The sequence below is a fragment of the Ursus maritimus genome, unplaced genomic scaffold (genome assembly GCF_017311325.1).
Source record: "Ursus maritimus isolate PB19 unplaced genomic scaffold, ASM1731132v1 scaffold_31, whole genome shotgun sequence".
Classification (NCBI taxonomy): domain Eukaryota; kingdom Metazoa; phylum Chordata; class Mammalia; order Carnivora; family Ursidae; genus Ursus; species Ursus maritimus.
The window spans coordinates 21,221,751-21,236,038 of record NW_024425675.1 but is presented as its reverse complement, the minus strand read 5'-3'; the positions used below and the strand labels follow the sequence as shown (position 1 = coordinate 21,236,038).

The window sequence follows — 14,288 nt, the reverse complement described above, 5'->3', positions numbered from 1 at the left end:
ACATCCCTTGACTTATTTATTTTGTAACTAGAAGTTTGTACCTCTTGATCCCCTTCGTCCCCCTATCTCCCTCTCGTCTGGCAACCACCAGTTCATTCTCTGTATTTATAAGTTTGTTTCTGTTTGTTCATTTGTTTTGTTTTTTAGATTACACCTATAAGTGAAATCATAGGGTATTTGTTTCTCTGACTTACTTCACTTAGCGTAATACCCTTTAGGTCCATGCATATTGTCACAAATGGCAAGATTTCAGTCTTTTTAAGGCTGAGCAATATTCCTGTGTGTGTGTGTGTGTGTGTGTGTGTGTATCTGTGTGTGTGTACATATATAGATCACATCTTTATCCGTTCAGTTATTCAGTGGACGTTTAGGCTGCTTCCATATCTTAGCTATTATAAATAATGCTGTAGTAAACACAGGAGTGGTTATATCTTTTTGAATTAGTATTTTCATTTTCTCTGGACCAATACAGAGAAGGGGGATTGCTGGACCATTTCTATTTTTAAAAAAGCTCTATTCTTAACTTTTTGAGGAACCTCCATTTTTTTTTTTTTGGAGGAACCTCTTTTATGTCTTTTGATATTGACAGGTGTGAGGTGATCAGTTTTTAATTTAAACATGTTTCATCTTTTCCACTGACTTCACCACGTAAGAGTAATATCAGTGGGAAAAATAACAGTATCAGCAAGTTACAACCTCACTGAGATCAGGGTTTGTCATTTATTTCCCTAGTTTTAGTGTTTTTGTAATTGTTTTAAATTAAGAAATTATAATTTGCAAGCTTTAAGTTAAATGAATACAATTCTCTAAGTTATCATTGCTAATTAACAGAACAGTTTAGAGCCAGTCATTTAAAAAAATAAAACTTCGTTTAATGTTTTACTAAATTAGGTTGAATTAGGGGCACCTGGGGGGCGTCAACGGTGAGGCAGCTGACTCTTGGTTTTGGCTCAGGTTGTGATCTCAGGGTTGTGAGATTGAGCCTCATGTGGAGATCTGTCCTCAGCGCAGAACCTGCTTGAGACTCTCCCTCTCCCTCTCCCTCTGTCCCTCCGCCACCCCTGCTCATGCACCATCTCTCACTCAAATAAATAAATAAGTCTTCAGAAAAAAATAGGTCGAAATATTTCTCAGCCATTTCTAGAATGATCTTGTCTCTTTTAGTCAGAAAAAGTGGATAAGGTGGTCCTGCAAGAACTAAGTGAAAAGCTGGAACTGGCAGAGAAGGCCCTGGCTTCCAAGCAGCTGCAGTTGGATGAGATGAAGCAGACCATTGCCAAGCAGGAGGAGGACCTGGAGACCATGACTGTTCTTCGGGCTCAGGTGAGCTGCATTCTGGAACATGATCTGGGTGAGGCCAACCCTGATTATATTCTCCTATGGGAAAGTGATGGTGTTCGAAATATATTTTTGGGTTTTATATAATTTCCACCAATATATTTTTAAAAATTTTATTGAGGTATATCATGTGTGCAAAGTGCACCAGACTTCAAAGGGTAGAGCTCGTTGAATTTATCCATTCTACGGCTGGTAGGTAGTTGGATTATTTTCGGTTTGGGGCATTATGATTGAGGTTGTTCTGACATCCTTGTGGATGTCTCTGTTGGCCTGTGTGTTCATTTCTGTTGCGTGCATATCTAGCCATGTGTGGAATTGCTTGTTCCTAGAACAAGGGTTACTCGGTGTTAGTGGATGTTGCCAACACTTTTCTAAAGTGGTTGTACCAGTTTTTGCTCCCGTCAACAGAGTCCCCATTGCTTGACATCCTTACCCATACTTGTATTATCAGTATTTTTACTTTTTTTTTTTTTAAAGATTTTATTTATTTATTCAACAGAGATAGAGACAGCCAGTGAGAGAGGGAACACAAGCAGGGGGAGTGGGAGAGGAAGAAGCAGGCTCATAGCAGAGGAGCCTGATGTGGGGCTCGATCCCATAACGCCAGGATCACGCACTGAGCCGAAGGCAGACGCTTAACCGCTGTGCCACCCAGGCGCCCCTAGTATTTTTACTTTTATTTGTAAGCATTCTGGTGGGCATATAATAGTGTCTCATTTAATGTGCATTTCCCTGATGACTAATGAGACTGAGTACTTTCTCAAGTGTTCACTAGTCTTCTTGGTGCCCTCTTTTGTGAAGTGCCTGAAGATGTCTTTGCCCATTTTTCTTCTGGTTTGCTGTCTTCATTTTATGAGTTCTTTATACACTCCAGACACAAGCCCTTGCCAGTTATATTTGTTGCAGATATCTTGGCTCCGTGATTTGTCTTTTCACGCTCATAAAGTTGTCTTTGATGAACAAAATTTCTTAATTTTAATGTTGTCTACATTATCAGTCTTCGTACTTACAATTAGTGCTTTTTGTGTCCTGTTAAAAGACTTTCACTACCTCAAGGCCATGAAGATGTTCTCCCGTGTCGTCTTTTAAAAGTTCTACTGTTTCGCCTTTTACATTAAGATCTAGAAACCATCTGGAATTATTTTTTCTTTGTAGAGTGAGGTAAGGGTGAAGATTTATTTTTTGCCTTGTTGCCTTAGCACCATTTATTTAAAATGTCATCTTAAGTAATGTGCTGCCTTCTTTGTCATATATTGTGTTCATGTGTCTATGGATCTATTTCTGGACTCTACTGTTCCATTGAGCTATTTTTGTACCCTTGCTCTGGAACCATACTGTCTTGACTTACTATGAAGCACCAAAATTTTGATACCTGGTAGAGTAACTCTTCCTACCTCATTGATACTTGTCGAGAGGACCTTAAATATTCCTTCCCTTTTTCATTGTCATTTAAATTTTAGCATCCACTTGGTTTTTTCCACACACACACACACACACACACACACACACACACACACAGAACCTCCTGGAACTTTGACTGGAATTTTATTAAGTATATATAAATCAATTTGGAGGTAACTGACATCTTTTCAACAGCGACTCTTCCAATGCATGAACATGATGTATCTTCTTTAATTCTTCTAATTCTTCTTAGTAAAGATTTTGCTCATCTCTTATTAGATTATTCATAGATAACTTTCTATTTTTATGATATTATAAGTAGCCCCTTTTTAAAATCTTCGTTTTGTAACACCTGCTGTTATATAAAAATACAATTGATTTTTAGATATTGATTTTGTATGCAGTAGACTTGCTCAATTCACATTTTAATTTTAATATCTCTGAATATTCTTTTGAACTCTTTACATTCATAATCATATCATTTAAATAATGCCAGATTTGGGTTTTTTCCTTTCCAGTTCTTCCTATGTTTTATTTCTTTTTCTTGCCTTATTACACGACTGGGTCGCTCATACAGTGTTGTGTGACAGTGCAGATGGTGGGCAGCCTTGCCTTGCTCCCAGTATCAGAGGCAGTGTTTTTAACATTTTACTGCTAAGTGTATGGTGTTTACCATAGGCTTTGTAGATACCACTTATCAAATCAAAGAAACTCCCTTTTCTTCCTTGTTTGCCAAAATTTTTATTTCGAGTGGATGTTGAATTTTATTTAGGAAATGTTTTTTTTTTCCGGTAATGATATAATTGGATAATTACATGCCTTTTTCCTTTAGTTTGTTAATGTGGTGAATCACATTGGTTTTTAAATATTAAACAAACTTTACATTTCTTGAGTTATCCTTCGTACATATTGCTGGATTTGGCTTGCTCGTATTTTACTTAGGACTTTTGTAAGATTGGCCTAGAACTTTCCTTTTGCTAACATCGTTGTGAGGTTTTGATATCAAGGTTTTACTGGCCTCATGAAAACAAGTTGAGGCACATTCCTTCTTTTACTCTGGAAGAATTTGTGTACGTGGCTTATTGTTACTTCTTGGCCCCACTCTTGCTCCTGGTGGGTGGAGGACTCGCAGAAAGTTCATCAGTTGGATTCATCCTGCCTGAGATGTAAAACCACAAAAAAGGGGGGAAACCTTTGTCTCCTGTTTTTATTTTGTTTGCTTAATTAAAAGTGGGATTGCAGCATACCTTTTATACTACAACTTTTCACTCACATCATGTCTTGGACTTCTCTCCACATTAATACTCATAGCCATTTGTTATTTTTTTGAACAGTTGTATTCCCAAGTGTGCATTACCACGATAGATTTAACCAGCCCTCTATTAATGGAGGTACAGGTCGTACCAATATTTTTGCTATTATCAGCAATGCTGAACTGAACATTCTTGTATGTATGTCTCTGCACACTTGTGAAATCTATAGTGAGATTAGACATGGAATGGTTGAGTTATTGAGTATGCCTGTCTTTAAGTTAAATAAATATTAACAAGTTGTCTTCCAAAAATGCATAACCAAAATTATCCTCTCACCAAAGGAGGTGAGAACGTCTATTTCCCCACCTCCTTGCATCATTCTTTTAAATGTTTGCCGGTTTGATAAATTATTTTTAACATAACAAAGTCAACAGTTTATTATTTCCTAATGACTACATACATACTCATTCAAAAAGGGAATCCGGAGGTGGTTGACTGCACTTATGGACCTCAGTTTTATTTCTATAGGAAGAGAATTTCAAGCCCAAGCTCTTTATAGCATTTTGTTTGTTGGGTACCTCATGATATTGTTGTCATGTCCTTTGTCTTCCTATACACGGGCATTTGTTGGGGTTTCATAGATACTGTCATTCATTCATTCAGCCACTTCTTTTTGAGCACCTGTAATGTGAGTCATTGGTGTCACTGCAGGGCATGTAGGAATGGACAGAATGACCCAGGTCTGACTGGCTCAAAGCTGATCAGTGATAGAAGTGAGACAGTAACGTAACTTGAGATCTGACTCAAAAATTCCCATGATGCATCAGTGATCGCATAAAATGTTGGACCGTTCACAAATGGCAGGAAGTCCCTTAAAATGACCTTTTTATTACATAGTTGTGGGTTTGGTTTGTTTTTTTTCTTTTTTTATAACTAAAACTGTGATAGAATATTTAAGTTTTTATTAATTTTACTTTTAAAAGTAAGAGCTAAATATTTGTATCCTAGAACCATGGAATTTGGGGAAAAAACTAATTTTAAATACAGAAAGTTAAAAAACTGGTATTAGAGTAATGTTCATTTCACTATTAAGCAGTTCATTTTTACTTTAAAATTTTTGTAACAGTGAAGAAATTGCTATCACGGCATAATATTTATATATTTCTAGGTAAGAAATTGCCCTCCGATTTAGCAGCTGAAACAGCAACAAGCATCTGTCATCTTCAGGTTTTTGTGGGTCAGGCATTCAGGGGCAGCTTAGTGGGGTGATTCTGGCTCAGGGCCCCTCGTGAGGCTCTGCTCAGGATGGGCAGGAAGATCCATTTCCAAGCCGGCTCACTTACATGGCTCTGGGCAGAAGACCTGAGTTCCTCACCCTGTGGGCCTCCGCACATGGCAGCTTGCACACCCTCATGACATGGCAGCGAGCTTCCCCCACAGCAGGGGACCCAGGAGAGAACAAGGCAGAAGCCACGTGGTTACACAGGTTGGCTCTATTCAGTGCGGAAGGGGACCACGTAAGGGTATGAATACCAAGAGGTGAGCATCACTGGAGCCATCTTGGAGGCTGACTGCCACCATGAGAAGTGGTATAGAATATGGGTTTCGGTCTTGGTTCAAGCGCTGGTTTGACCACTTACCCAAATTACCCCAGACTGAGAACTGTTAAACTTGTAAATGTAAAATGAGCATAGCCATTCTACATTCCCAGGATTTTTGATAAAGTGAAATAAGAATATTCGCACCTGACATAGGACCTTGTACGTGTTTGGAACTCAATGAATAGCGTGTATTAATTATTATTATTTAAAATTTAAGGCCAGCCTTCATGAATATACCTGACAGAGTAAATAAATCATTTACTATATTAAGCTAATTCTGAATATGATTTTTTTTAAAAAGACTGGAGAATTTTACTGAATGAATGTTACGTGCAGTGTTTAAACCACCTATATCAGTGTCATCGTTGGGTTCTGATTGTTTAAAGTGCACGCGCGCGCGCGCGCACACACACACACACACACACACACACACACACACACACTTGTCTTCTGTGTGAAGGTGGTTGGAAGTCGCGGTCGCCATGCTGGTTTCCAGCAAGGCTGTGCGCACCTGTTCCTTACGAGGCAAATCAGAGGAGGCAGCCCTCCCCCTGCGCCCAGTCATCCGGCGGGCCGGAGAGAATCCACGTTCATCTATGTAGTAACTTCTGTCTCTCTTACCTTCTACCAGATGGAGGTTTACTGTTCTGACTTTCACGCTGAAAGAGCAGCAAGAGAGAAGATACACGAAGAAAAGGAGCAGCTGGCACTGCAGCTGGCAATCCTGCTGAAAGAGAATAATGCTTTTGAAGATGGAGGCAGGTGAGGCTCGGGAAGGCTCAGAGCACACGCCCGAAGCCCAGGGCACAGGCCGAGCACGGGGGGCCTGTCAGAGGTGCTCCCTAAGTTGAGCTGTAGGAATCACGCTGAGCACACTTGGCTTGATTGTGCCCCTGACACTCAGCATGACTTACCGCGAGGCTTGGCCACATCTTGTGGGAACGTGAGGAGTTCTTTGCTTTCAGACATGCTGTAAAAACATGACCTTATGTGTTCCCAAGCCCTGTCCTGCCATTGTTAGGGGTATGTAGTCTTAAACACTTTAAACAATCCTGTAATGTGTTGCAAAGAAGACGTGGCTAAAATTACTTGTCTTTTAAATTTCTATTTTGAAAAAAATTTGAAACGCAGAGAAATAGAAAAATACGGGGAAGAAAATAACACACACCGTGATGTCCCCCGCCCAGAACTGACAGTGACACACATTTATTTGCATCATGGAGATTTTAGCAAAAGATAAAAGGGTGTTGTAGGCGAAGTTGGAGCCTCATCTGTTCCCCACCCCTCATTATGTCTCTCTGTCTCTGTGCCCCATACTGCCTGGAACTTGGGGGTAACGTCCCCATCTGTCCTATACTTTTACGTAGTATCAATATAATATCTATATCTTATCTTGAAACAATATTAGTTTCTACATGCGTAAGTTACAAAATGGTCACTAGGTATTCTGCAGCTTGCTTTATCTAACACGGTGATTTTGAACTCTGGGTGCGTGTATTTGTAAATATATATGCAGTTTTATTTCACTTTAATTGCTCTATAGTGCCTTGTTTTAGAAATATACCACTTTTTTCTAGTCCATTCCCTTATCAGTTGACAGTTTGGTTATTTACTGATTGATTTTTTTAATCATAATTGTTAGTTTCTTTCACTACTCCGTGTCCTGGTGCCAATAATATTTAAAATTCAAGTTAATCTTTAAGATCTGGTTTCTCTGAACCTTGCATTTTTTTTTCAGCTCTTTTTTCCCCATGCTGCTGTTGAATGTCTGCTTAATGTTGTCGTATTTCAGGGCATTAGAACATCACTGTCGTGTTGCTTTTCATCCCAGCAGGCAGTCCTTGATGGAGATGCAGAGCCGTCATGGGGCAAGAACCAGTGACCCCGACCAGCAGGCCTACCTCGTTCAGAGAGGTGAGTTGCGTGTGATTGTAGGTGTTCGGGGTTCCAGGGAATAACTACCCTGTGAAGAGAATGCTTGAAGACAAATTTCATTGCATTCTACACAATGAATTCCAGGTCAAACCGCAAAAAATATAGCATCCCTTAGTCTTATTTCCAGTGTACCCCATGCTTCATCCACTACCAAAATGAGTCCAGACACCAGACTCTCTTCATCCTGGCAGTTAAGACCTGGCAGGTGGACTGACATGAACATTGGTCTCAGGCGTGTTTAGCGTCACAGGGTAAAGCCGTGTTCTTCTCTGAAAGCTGTGTCTACCCACTTGAGCACCACCAGACATTTTCTCCAATCTGATTTTAAGTATCCCGGAAACACCCATATACCTCTGTTATCAAAATTGCCTACAACACTGTTTTGGGTCCAAAAGGACAGTCTCTTGCACCTGAATTTCTTAGAGGAAGATTTTATTTTGTCAGAATTAAAGAAGGCAAAGCCTGTTTATGTTTAAAAAAAAAAAGTCACATACTCTTATATTTATCATCTAAAAATCATCACAAAGTACAGATTTATTCATGATTATCCTAATAAGCTTTTTGTCTTGAAAAAAGCAATATTCCAGACAGACTGTCTTGAGGTTTTTATTTTATCTTATTTTTATTATTATAATGTTTTTAGCTTCATAACAAAGCTGCCTGTTAAACAGTAGCCTCTCTTGACTGTATTTCATCATTATGGTCACCTGTGGCCGTCAGTGCTCCTGCCCTGGTCCTCGACATTCAGCTGAGCACAAGGCGTGGTCAGGTCCGTGGCGGCGTATGGCCTGGTTGGAGAGACAGGATGTGCACATAAAAGGATGGGTTCATGGAACAAGATAATATTTAAGTAATAGAAATAATGGTGCTGAAGGTCAGAGGACAGGTTGATCACTGAGGGCCAGGGGAGCTGAGAAAGGCTTTGAAAAGGTGTGACTTTAAACTTGACCTTGAAGCTACAATTTACATAAGTATGGGATGAAACTAAAGGGTCCAGGGTCGAGAGGAGTGTGGTGTGTTAACAATGAAAATGGACTAAGCTTTTTATAGCAAAGCGCCTGGAGGTAGAGGGAACCCATTAAACTGACTAATGCAACAGCCCAAGTCTGTGTCTTGAAACCTACACCAGGACAAAAAAAAAAAAAAAAAAAAAAAAGGCACAGGTGGATGCCAGAAAGTTTAAGTGAAGAATCAGTAGTCCCTAGTCAGTGGCCGGTTGTCATCTAGAGCAGAAGTTGGCTGACTCCTGGGGCGCCTGGGTGGCACAGCGGTTAAGCGTCTGCCTTCGGCTCAGGGCGTGATCCTGGCGTTACGGGATCGAGCCCCACATCAGGCTCCTCCACTGTGAGCCTGCTTCTTCCTCTCCCACTCCCCCTGCTTGTGTTCCCTCTCTCACTGGCTGTCTCTATCTCTGTCAAATAAATAAATAAAAAATCTTTAAAAAAAAAAAAAGAAGTTGGCTGACTCCTGATCTAGGACCATGAGACCATTAGAAAGTCCCCCACTTTCAGATCTCATGCCTTGGGATCAGTATTTCCATTCAAGGATGCTTCTAGAGTTTGCTGAACACAAACTATCTGCCATGGTCTCACATATTATTCAATTCAAGTAATACACTCAGAAGCCAAAAACCATGTTGAAAATTGCCTCCGCTGTCAGCTTCCAAAAACAAACATTTCGGGGGCTGACTGAAAGTCTTGAGACCAAAATGGTTTGCATTGGTCCAGGAGGGTCAGACCAAGGAGAGGTCCCGGGAGCCAGAAGTCATTTCCAGCATTGATCACAGTTTGCACATGAGTGCAAGGCTTATTTTGAGCACTCTTTAATTTAGACTTGCCCCTCAGTCCAGTTCCAAAATTGGACAAAGTGACACAACCCATTCTTCCATTCTTTCTCATCACTGACTTTGCCCGAGCAGCCCTTACTTATCCCTAAAACTCCTCTCAAGTGCAATGAGTCTCATCAGGGGCCCTTCTCTGTCCTCCCACTAACCTGCCTTGTGCATGACACAGTGTGGCCCTTCCCTCATGCTCTCCTGCCGTCGTTTTTCTCGCCTGAAGTCCCTACCATCTCTGTACCCCTCTCATCCACCTCCTGGGTGCTCAGACTCATGGGCCGAATGAATGAATTTTTGTCTCTGCTTCTGAGAAGGTTCACACTGTTCTAGGATACCTCTCCATGTGCTGCTCACTATTTTCTATACCTTCTGTCCTCTGTAGCTCGTATCTTCATCTATCTTGTTCCTTCTCTCAGATATTCTTGTTTTTATTAGAGCACGTATTGTCCTGTACCTAGAACTGAAGCCACATATTTTCACATGTCTACAACCCAGACTAGAGCCCAAATCCCAAAGTAATAGGAAAGTGGGTACCATTTGGGGAGATTTTCTCTGTGTGTGTAGATTTTTTAAGTTAAAGACCCCCCCCAAAATCCCTGTATTCACTCCCCTTTAGGTATCAGTTGCAAAGGTTAACAGATGGTAACATTAATTGTTCATTATTAAAATCAAACAAAGTCACTTGCAACATGGAAGAAATGGAATAGTGTTTCACGTACTGCTTATTCCCAGGAGCTGAGGACAGAAACTGGCGGCAGCAGCAACAGCGGAATATTCCAATTCATTCTTGCCCCAAATGTGGAGAAGTTCTGCCCGACATAGATACACTCCAGATCCATGTTATGGACTGCATCATTTAGGTGTTCACACCTCACTTCCCCCCAAACTGTTGGTAAATATCAGATTTTCTTCCTCCAAGAGTTGTGCTTTTGTGTTATTTGTTTTCACGCAAACATTTTGCCTCACTGTGTTTATTTTAGGAGAAAGAAAATCAAAATGTTCTAAGCGGGACATATTCTGTGGATTTCCTTAGAATCCTGAACATACCAGTCTTCCGATAATAGATTCTTTCTTTGTTTCTTTTTGTTGTTGTTGTTGTTGCATGTGTGTGAGCTGAACTGTTCATGCGGTTAATGAGTGTGTGACATCATGAGAGTAAGTATAACTGAAGGAAGAGGCCTCACAGATAAACTTTGAAAATCTTTTAAGGAGGCGGGAAAAAGGAAGTGGTCACAGATTTAATCAAGAAAAGTCTCTGTGGAGGTTTTTTTAAAATAAATTATATTGTTGTTTTTCTTCATCCACTGAAGACACGTCTGTCTGAGGTTGTGTGTACGTTGTGGTCTTATTGCAGCCGTGGTATCGTGCCACAGTTATGATGGGGCTCTTTTCACGTGAGCGCTGTGGGCTTTTACTTGATCGTCCGGACAAGTGGAAACGTACTGCCGCACGTGCAGAGCATACAGTAGGTTCGCTGGTTTCGTTGTAGCCACAGGTATACGGGCTTGTACAGTAGAGAGTTTATTAATTTCTAAAAAAAAAAAAAAAAAACAGCTATCTATTAATTTCCCTGGATCCGGCTGTATATTCATAATCACAAAAACAGGTATCGCGAAATAAAATTTTGCTTTTGAATCATTCACACTGTCTGTATATGATTGGCCAGTTTCACGGGATGTGTCTCAAACCGTATTCAGCTTCATATAAGCTTAGTACTTATTCACATCTGTTTTGCGAATTCTATGAATACAAGCAAACTCCCTTACTAGAGACTAGTCTGTATTGTTTGAATTAGAAATTTTTCTTGCTAAGGTGGTGAAAAGATAGGGCTTTGCTCTATTTTGTAAACCCACAGCTCACCCAGCTTAGCCAGTCGTAAAAGTCAACGGTGTCTTTGTGTGTGTACATCCTAAAACATTTAGAATAAAATTAAAAGATCTCCTCTGTTTGGGTTTGTCATAATAATCTTGCTTAGGCAAACTTGATTTAATACACACACTCACACACACACACACACACGTGTGTATGTATCCATATATGTTTTAAATTTTTTAAAATTATGTTATGTTAGTCACCATACAGTAAACAGTTAGTTCTGTCTTCATGCCAAGAGAACACACTGCCCAGATTCACGGTAACTTAGACTCCCCCCACCTCCATCCAGGGAGAATGCTTGTTAAAGACATGTCTGAAATAACCATGAAATTTTCATTTTTAATGTCTTGTTTATAGTTTCTAGTTTAAATTCTTTTCTTTACTCTTTTGTATCGGAGGAAATAGATTTCTGTAGTATCTTAGAAAAGCAACCCAGATGGTTTCGCATTTAAGGTAAGGGACTATCCTTTTATGTTGTTCAAGTAAAAATATTAAGCTGATTCCCAACTCTGAACTAACAAGGTGAGTGGGCTTAATAAAGCTGTGATCAAATCGTTGGCTGGATAATTAAAAGGATAATTAAAGGCAAGTTCATATAGTCAGTTTAAATTAAAGCCATCGTACTGAGGGAAGCAAACAGTTTGGTAAGCAACTTGTAAACTCTGTGCATGTCTTCTGTAACTAATTTAGTCTCTTCGGAGGTCCAGTTCTCCTGTTACCAGGTAATGACACGTCGTTGGAATGTCAGCCTTTCTTCTAGCACCCGCTAGTCTGTGTTCTCGAAGTGTGGCTAAATGGGAGCAACAGAGATGAGAACTGGGAAGAAATAGGGATGAGCCAAGGAAAATTTTACAGCTGAATAAGATTATAATATTAAGTCTTCAAGTATTTTATTTTAAAATAATTGTGATCTAGTCTGGCCTGTAAGTAGTTTGGAAGCCATCACTCGCATGCTCCTAACAAGGAAAAGGCTGAACAGACTCAAAATCATCAACTCTTTTTAAATCCCTCAGAGAACTGAAGTCACGGGGCAAACCACTGCCCAGAGATTGGAGAGACAGTCAGACAGATAGAGAGAGTCTCAGATGACCAGATCAGTGTCTCAGGAGCAGAAACCATAGTAGGAGCCAATGTCTGAGTTGGGGAACTTAAACTGTAATTGAAGAATTGCCAAAGGCTCAGGGCAGACACACTTGAGAATTAAAAACTCTAATAGGAGCCCATTCTTAAGAGGACCCCACACTTGTGTGAATTTTACCTCCAGGAGCCCTAGAAGATCCTCACAGTGAAGATTCCTAAAAACTCTTCATACTTTTAGCAGGGAGAGGGGGAAAGTAGCCATTTTGAAATACACCAGAGCACTCTGTTCTTAGGAATGCTGTCCCTCAAAAAGAAATTGTTTTACCAGACCCGAACCTGCTGGTTTTTATCAGAGCCTGATACCCAACTCCAGCCCCCTCTAGCTTTACTCCTCTCACCTGAGGAGGAGAGAAAAAGTCTGAGAAGCACTTGTAAAGGTCACAGCGCAGAGGCAGGACCTCAGTAAAAGACCGAGACCTCATCGTAGGACTGTGGGACTCTTCTCCCCCACGCCTACCCTACCACCACATCAACAAGGTGCCTAATATGGGATTAGACTGGATTACAACTGGAAGAACTGCTCATCTTTGGGTTTATTACAGAAGAGGTATATAGGGAATCCCAAAGACAACAGGGGAGACAAAACAAGGACACCGGAGGAAATTTTAGCCTATGACACCCCCAGCTGCCGCAGACAGTAAACATAGTCCAAGTCTTAGCCAAGTAAACATAAAACCTCACACTCTAGACTTATTTACCTCAGGTCTTTTACCTACTACATCATTTCCATTTTTCAACAAGAAATTATACTGCATACTAAAAAAACACAGTTTGAAAAGATAGAGCAAGCAGCAGATGTGATGAATATAAGACGAATTTAACTAAAACAACTATGGTCAGTATCCTAAGGGCTCTAATGGAAAAAGTGACAACAGGCAGGAACAGGGGGGGGGTAATATAAGCAGACAGATGGAAACTCTAAGAAAAAATCAAAAGGAAATACTAGAAATCAAAGACAGTGTAACAGAAATGAAGAATGCCTTTCATGGGCTCATGAAAACACTGAACATGGCCAAGGAAAGAATCTGTGTGCTTGAAGCAGTGTCAGTAGGAACTCCCAAAACTGAAATGCAGAAAGAAAAAAGAATGAAAACAGAATATCCAAGAACTGTGGGACAAATTTTTTAATGTATGTGCAATGAGAATATCAGCATGAAAAGAAAGAGATTGTGTTAAGTAATTATGGCTGAGAATTTTTCAAAAATTAATGACAGGCACCAAACTCCAGATCAGGAAGGTCAGAGATCACCAAGCAGGTTAAATATAAAAAAAAATCTTCCCCTAGGTATATTGTATTCAAACTGCAGAAAATCAAGGGCAAAGAGATAATCTTGAAAGAAGCCAGAAGGAAAAAAAATCTTACCTGTAGAGGAGCAAGGATAAGAAATATATCAGACCTCTCTTCAGAAGCTCTGCAAGCAGGAGGAAGGGAGCGAAATATTTAGTGTTGAGAGAGAAAAACCACCAACCTCTAATTTTGTGTCCATGGAAATTGTTCTTCAAAGTGAAAGACAGACTTTCATAGACAGATAAGAATTGAGAAATTTATTGCCAGTAGACCTGCTTTGTAAGAAACGCAAAAGGTTCTGCAGAGAAAATGGAAGTTACCTGGGTCAGAAACTCAGATCTACACAAAAAAAGGAAGATCATTAGAGAAACAAAAATGAAGATAAAGTCTTTTGTTTTCCATATTCTTAATTGAACAGTTTGTTCAAAGTATTAATAGCCATGAGTATTCAGTGATTATAGCTAATGGATCAATGAAATGAACAACAGCAGTGTTATAAGGGATGGGAGCAGGGGAAATGGGATACTCTGTTACAGGGTATTTGCACTATGCAGGAAATGGTATAGTGTTCTGTGTTTGCAACCACTGAGAAAAAAATGTTAAAGAAGTATATGCTAAGT

At 40.0% G+C, this 14,288-nt stretch overlaps 1 protein-coding gene across 4 annotated transcripts in view; it reads left to right on the top strand.

Annotated features, from left to right (window-relative positions):
- The window catches only part of OPTN (optineurin), a 40,415-nt gene extending 29,410 nt beyond the window's left edge, over positions 1-11,005 (top strand). Inside the window, exons 11-15 of one of the 4 annotated variants that reach the window (XM_040645412.1) lie at positions 1,165-1,323; positions 6,225-6,355; positions 7,425-7,507; positions 10,098-10,257; positions 10,720-11,005. In XM_040645412.1, coding sequence (XP_040501346.1) covers positions 1,165-1,323; positions 6,225-6,355; positions 7,425-7,507; positions 10,098-10,225 — 501 coding nt within the window. In that variant the 3' untranslated portion in view covers positions 10,226-10,257; positions 10,720-11,005. Of the gene's footprint in view, positions 1-1,164; positions 1,324-6,224; positions 6,356-7,424; positions 7,508-10,097; positions 10,284-10,345 lie in introns of those variants that run through there. The other 3 variants (XM_040645411.1, XM_040645413.1, XM_040645410.1) reach the window with 3 other exon arrangements.
- The last annotated feature ends 3,283 nt before the right edge of the window (positions 11,006-14,288 follow it).